The sequence below is a fragment of the Sinocyclocheilus anshuiensis genome, unplaced genomic scaffold, assembly GCF_001515605.1.
Source record: "Sinocyclocheilus anshuiensis isolate Anshui unplaced genomic scaffold, SAMN03320099.WGS_v1.1 scaffold1804, whole genome shotgun sequence".
NCBI lineage: Eukaryota > Metazoa > Chordata > Actinopteri > Cypriniformes > Cyprinidae > Sinocyclocheilus > Sinocyclocheilus anshuiensis.
The window spans coordinates 80,877-87,647 of NW_015555844.1; the positions used below are offsets into that span (position 1 = coordinate 80,877).

The 6,771-nt window shown below is 37.2% G+C and overlaps 1 protein-coding gene across 1 annotated transcript in view; it reads left to right on the forward strand.

The window, feature by feature from the left end:
* Nucleotides 1-4,189: 4,189 nt before the first annotated feature.
* Nucleotides 4,190-6,771, forward strand: part of LOC107675591 (uncharacterized) — a 10,203-nt gene continuing 7,621 nt past the window's right edge. Inside the window, exons 1-6 of the mRNA XM_016469996.1 lie at nucleotides 4,190-4,265; nucleotides 4,383-4,736; nucleotides 4,830-5,207; nucleotides 5,284-5,412; nucleotides 5,739-5,785; nucleotides 5,872-5,989. Of these exons, the coding sequence (XP_016325482.1) occupies nucleotides 4,193-4,265; nucleotides 4,383-4,736; nucleotides 4,830-5,207; nucleotides 5,284-5,412; nucleotides 5,739-5,785; nucleotides 5,872-5,989 (1,099 nt within the window). The 5' untranslated portion in view covers nucleotides 4,190-4,192. The remainder of the gene's footprint in view (nucleotides 4,266-4,382; nucleotides 4,737-4,829; nucleotides 5,208-5,283; nucleotides 5,413-5,738; nucleotides 5,786-5,871; nucleotides 5,990-6,771) is intronic.

Consider the following 6,771-nt stretch of genomic DNA (forward strand, 5'->3'; position numbering starts at 1 on the left):
GTTAAACAAAGTGATAGCCATACCAAATCCATATGACTACCAAAAATGTGCCGAATTTGGGAGAAACTTTTGTCATTTAACAGATTTTACCAGACCATATTGTATTGCTGAATGTCTAGGATTTTTGGGAAATCCTAAATTAACAGATTATTTTTATAGACCACTCTGGGGATCTTGGTGTCAGTATTCAGATGTCAGCCAAAATATAAAAATTGAAAAACAGAAAGTAGAGATTCCGAAATGGTATAGCATAGATTATAAACAGGAGTATGAGTGTTTCCATAAACCAAAAGGAACACAAGAAGTGGGCAAGTTTAAAGGGAAATGTGCTATTATTTGGTATATAGATAAGAAAAATTCTTGGAAATCAGGACTTCCTTCTAGAGCTCCAGAACTTTTAGCACTCGGAACAAATAAAGGAAGTAAAATAGCACCTGAAAAATGTGAAAATCAAACTATTGCTTTACCTTCTATAGAAATTTATGAAGACCAATCAATAATAATAGCAGATTTCTTTAGGATCTGTGGAGGTGAGATATTATTGCCTTCTTTACCAGTTGGATGGAAAGGTACATGCGTAAGAGTACGATTACTCCAAGAAATTAACATAGCACAATGGGGAACAGAACAAAGCACAAACAAGGAGGATAACAGAATTAGAAGAGGTTACGAGCCAGACCCCAATGTATATTTAGACTCAATTGGACAACCGAGAGGAATTCCCAATAAATTCAAGGCAAGAGATGAAATAAAAGCAGGTTTTGAGTCAATATTTGTTTGGATCACACCAAACAAAAATACAGAGTGGATTAATTACATTTATTATAATCAACAAAGATTCATTAATTATACTGATGATGCGTTATCCTTATTAGGAGACCAAGTGCACGCAACAAGTAGAATGACATGGCAAAACAGACAAGCTCTTAATTGGCTCTTGGCAGACAAGGGAGGAGTTTGTGTTATGTTTGGAGATCAATGTTGTACTTTTATACCAAATAATACTGCCTCTGGGGGAGCTTTTTGTGAAGTTATGACAGAAATTAAAAAATTAAGAGCTGAAGTTACAGCAAATGCCGCAAGAGACGAACGAATTTGGGATTGGATTTATCTTAAATTTGGAGCATGGTTTGCTAAACTAGGAATGATTTTAGGAGTCGCCATATTAGTAGGAGGAATATTATTTTGCTGTATATTACCTATATTAAGAACATTAATCGTCAACGCTACTGTTAAACAAATGGAAATGATAAAAGTCCCAAAGAATCAACAAATGATTACAGAAAGGAACCTGGATGAATATTATGAAGGATGTCTAAACAAACTAAATTTAAATGAGCAAACTTTGGATGATAGTTCTAGTGACTCTAATGAGGATGAAGAAGAAATGTAAAGATGAACAATACCCTGGAGATAAGTGCTAGCCTATCTTCTGACCAAGGGAGGCCCTCTAGGATGCGCAAAGTATCTGGGCTGAAGATCAACTATGCTAATCTTGTGATATTCTATGTGTGATGTTTTGAATGTGTTTTTATGTCTTTATACATAACTGTGACAACCACAGGCAAGCGCTGAACCAACTGCACGCTCATGCTTATAACATTGTTTTCTATAGAAGTAAGAAATTATGGAGACTGGATCTTTTACTCCCTTCCTAGTCGAGTAAGGGGGGAGACGTTTGGTCCGGATGCTCTGATGCTCCAAAACCAGAGTGATGCTGCATCATTTAGTCATTAGTAATAAAACAGAGTGACTTATTTAGTTACTAGGTAGTGATAACTAATATAACTGAATTATGAAGGAGCACTCTGGGTAAAAATAATAAGCAAATGTGAGACTTACTAAGTCTCAAAGGGGGGAATGTCGAAGATTTTTATTAATCAAAGTATGAATTAATCAAGCATAATCAAGACGAATCTAGCCACTCATATATCCAGTTATTCTTCCATTATAAACATATATGCCTGTGTGTAAAAACAGCCTACGTGGCAGAATATCCAGACCCTCAGATGAGAAACATCTGGAAAAATAAAAGTGGGCTTTCTTTCTTTAACATAACAAGACTTAAGGGGGCCCCTTCTCTAGGGAGGTATCAAATTTATATGCATAAAGAAAACTGTATGGAAATATACCCCATGCCTTAAAGTCAAAACTGTATATAAAGAGAAGCAGAAAAACATTCTGGAGATGTTTTCTGCAGAGAACTTCTCGGCTTTGTTCTTCTTGAAACTTCTGGAAAAGAAACCCCAAGACTGAGTGTGATTTCTCAGAGCAGCGGCAGATGACATGACAGAGCTACCAAGCATTAGTTGCCCGACTACTTGTCTCAGCTCCGTTTCTGTGTCGAGCTGAAACAAGTGGAAGAGCTCACGTGTTTCAGAGTATTCTTATAGCAAGCTATAACAGTGAGCTGGCGGTTTTCCCCCTCTCTCTCTAACGTTACCTGCTGCGCTGCACTGACACAGTCACGTTCATTTGATTTGGCGCTTACGCATCCAACTCTTGTTCGTGTTCTTTTTAGACGCAGACTCTGAGGAATCCTGCAGCAGATATTTTGTCGTGCACCATGGTCTTGGCGCTTCATGCTACCGAGCGTTGGTCTGCCCGAGTAATATAATATTTCTTTCAGCTCTGCTGCTGCGTTGAGCTGAAACATTAAGTGGCAAGCTGTTTTAACATTTAATGCTATATGGTTCAGGTTGTAGAGTTGAGCAGATGGCTTTTCCTATCTCTCTCTCTCTCTCTCTCTCTCTCTCTCTCTCTCTCTCTCTCTCGAAAAAAGATTCGTTCATTTTGCTGAACGAGACTCAAAGGTCCGAGTCAGTAAAATGATCCGAACTTCCCATCACTAATGTCTGTGTTTTGTTGGTAATAGGAGCTCAAGTGCTCGTCAATCTTTAGCTCCACCCACGGCGCGCCTCCAGGACCTCGGCTGTTTTCGGAGAGAATCATAAAGCTATATCTTTCTTTTATAAATATGATAAAACTAAAGACTTTTTGGAGATATGAAGGATGCAGTACTACTCTATAGGTACTCAAGATTAACATGAGATTGGGTGAAACTGTGTTATGTCCCCTTTAAATATTTTCATTACTACAGGTGCTGCCAGTTTGCTAAGTTTTCTAATGATTATTAAACTGCAAGCACAAACTATGCAAAAGTGGCAGCCCTCCTTGCACACTCAGTGTCTGAATTCACTCACTCCTGTAACTGAACTATATTAGTAGTGGATTAATGTAGGGAATAGTGAATGAGGGTATAGGGGGAGATTCTGAACACAACACTTGATTACTTTTGTTCAGTTGTGTTTAATAAGGGTTGGAGCGACCTACAGGACAGTGGCCCTCCAGGAACAGGTCTGGACACCCCTGACCTACAGTAATATACATTACTAGACTGAGGAAACTGCTACAGTATATGAGCTTAGACTTTTATTTGCATTAAAATAGGTAAATACATTTAAGGGATTCTTATATTTTGAGGGAAACTGACTGATCAAAGCACTGTACGACTAGTTGTTCTGTAGTGGTTTGACAGCAGAGAGGTGTTCTGAGTCTGTGTTTTTCCAATGACTGCACATAGGGGGCACCAGTTCATTAGTTGACATGTTTTGCAGAATAATATTGTTAGTGGACATGTTCTAAGGGTTAAATAATCAATTAAGCATCGAAAAGCATGCAAAGTGTGTCCAACAGCCACTACAGGCTTAACTATCTGGAACAGCTCATTACTGGATGAGCTACTGTACAACATTTAAATGTTGCCTGTATTTCTAGACTACATACTACATATAAATATAATTTTGTGAGTATGATGTTATTAAAACAATGACTGGATATCTATAAGGTTGATCAAATAACACTGGACCTGTTTTTTTTTTTTTTTTCATTCTGAGCTTACTGAAATACAGAAAATAAAAGGTCAAAAACTACTGAAAATTAGAGTTCGCAAGAATTAAATAATTAAATTACCAGTTGATTATTAGGAGACACCAGACCAAGATTCACAGAGGCTCCAAACATGAACATAAGAACAATAGATAAGCCACATCACATGCTATACGTCTTGGGTCAGAAGGCCTGAATGGAAAAATGACAACAGCCAATCACGTCATCTAAATCAGAAAGGCAAGTCTTGACTCCTCTAAACCCAGGCGTTTCACACCCACATGTCTTACAAACACTCCATAAGATGTTGCCAAATGCACAGAGGACCTCAACTATGTTTAAAGTACTTCTGATATTTTTTCTAACCTCAAGGACAGGTGTGTTTGTTGTGGAAGAGAGATTAGTTCTGCAAAGTTAATTCTCACCTTACAATATTTAAGAAAATGTTATTCTGATCTGTTCTGATGATACTGTTTGTACTTTTTCCTTCTCAGGCTTCATCGCATCTGCTTCTGTATTTCAAAAGAAAGTCCTGGAGACCTTCACTGCAGGCGAAACTATAACTTTAGAGTGCTTGATATCTCAAAGCTATGAAAACTATTTCTCTTGGTTCAGGCAATCTCTGGGTGAAGCTCCAATATGCATCCTCAGTCTCTATGCTGAAACTTCAACACCAACATTTTATGGAGACTTCAAGAATGACAAGAGATTTACAGTTCTAAAGCAAGGAAGTCTTTTTGCTCTAACCATAAAAGATACAAAGCCATCGGATACTGGAATCTATTACTGTGGTGCCCGTGACTATGATCTTATAACTTTTAGTAGTGGGCTGTTTTTAAACTACAAAGGTAAGCAAACCTATAGCAAAAAGCAGTCAAATTGCTTGTCCTGAAGAAAAAATCTCTGAACATCTAAATAATGTAATAGTTTTGTAATTTCAGGGGTGAATACTAAACAACATCATATTAAGCAGTTTTTGTCTGCAATGGACTCGGGTACTCTGGTAAATGAGCATGAGTTTAACCCAGGAGACTCTGTGAATCTTCACTGTTCAGTTCTCACTGAGAAATGTGTAGGACATCACAGCATCTACTGGTTTAGACATGAATCGGGAGATACACATCCAGGAATCATTTACAAGCATGGAAACATAAATGATCAATGTGAGAAGAGCTCTGAGAAAGATTCACATGTACAGTCCTGTATCTACAATCTCCCCAAGAAGAACCTCAGTTTAACTGATGCTGGGACTTACTACTGTGCTGTGGCCATGTGTGGAGAGATTCTGTTTGGAAATGGAAGTAGGCTTGAAATTGGAGGTGAGAACAATGCATTTGATAGATCAAATCACATTTGAATTGCAGTTTAAATATTTAGACTTTTTTTTAATCTTAGAACCAATTTCTGAGTTCGTCTGGACTGACTTAAAGGTCCCAGTTTTGGTAGCAACAAATATCTTGTGGTTGGTGATCATCGCTATCCTTCTATGTAAGAGAGTACAAAAACGACAAAAAACATTTTCTGGTAAGCCATTTTCATATTAAGAATATTCACTGATGATCATATTGTATGATAGTCTTGATTATTAGAGCATTATTGACAGTGATTTTGATGAAGATTAAATTAAATCCACCTTAATTTCAAAATTGTTCTATTGTAAAATATGATGAATTCTGATTTTATCATTGAGATATGACTGAGAGAAGTGCGATTATTTTGGAGCACACACTGCAAAATATACATGGACATATTACCATATCAAAAAGTGTAAATATTAAGATTTTATATTAAAATGTATCTTAAAAAAACTCACTGATTACTGCAACTGAAAAAGTTCATATTCTTTACAGAAACCCAGCCATTGCAAACAACACTTTCTTCATCTCCTGCTAATGAGGTAAAATTTAAATAAACTATATATTATCTATATTCATTATGTTTTATGTTTTATTTATGTATGGAGTACTTCGCTGTTGGTTTTAGGGTGTAGCGGAGGAGTTGAGCTATGCAGCAGTACATTTCTCTGGAAGAAACTCAAGCAGACACGAGACTGAAAGAAGCTCATACTCACATGTTGTATATTCCACTGCTAGATGCTCTAGTATTAAATAACAATTCTGTGATATAACATGATAAAGTAATACTGTCCTATATGTGTGTACTAGTTATATTTGATGTGTCCGAGTGTTGTTATGAGCGATAATAAAAAGAATGCCATTGTTTCACCAAAACTTTTGTCTTTTTTAGTTTTTAATTTAATTTATAGTCATTTAAACAGTAAAACATAAGGTAAAAGACATTTAAATCCATTTGTGGAAAAAACATTTTATGAAAAAGGCCATTTAAGTTGCTGACAGCCTTATTCTTTCTATAATACTTGTATGCCTGGGGACCAGGCACATGCACACATAGACATAAAAGGGGGCTTGAGCACCTGCCCTTTTTCTTCCTCGAGACAAAGTGCCCTTTTTTATGGGGAGTGTTTTTTTTTAAATAAATTAATACATGTAAATGCGTGTGCGTGTGTGTGTGTGTTTCTGTTTGCGCACAGCTTTCCCTGTCAAACAAATAAAAAATCAAAATATCAAGTCGGGTCGGGTCGGGAAATGTTGAGACTTTCTCCCCTCCGCGCAGGCGCAAGCACAGCAGTGTAGAACACATTGATCGGCACATGCGCATCACTGACAGGCAGAGAGCCGCAGAAGTGAATCCCTCCCTCCCTTTCCAGTTGTGTTTGTCTTGGTGTGGAGGTGAGTGGTGAATAATGTGATGAACAACAGACTAAGCTACCTGTGCCTCGAATTTACAGCTAATTATCCAAAAGACAAAAGGCAAATATGGTTAATTTGTCTTGCTAACATCCATGACTCATGAGAGAGCTAC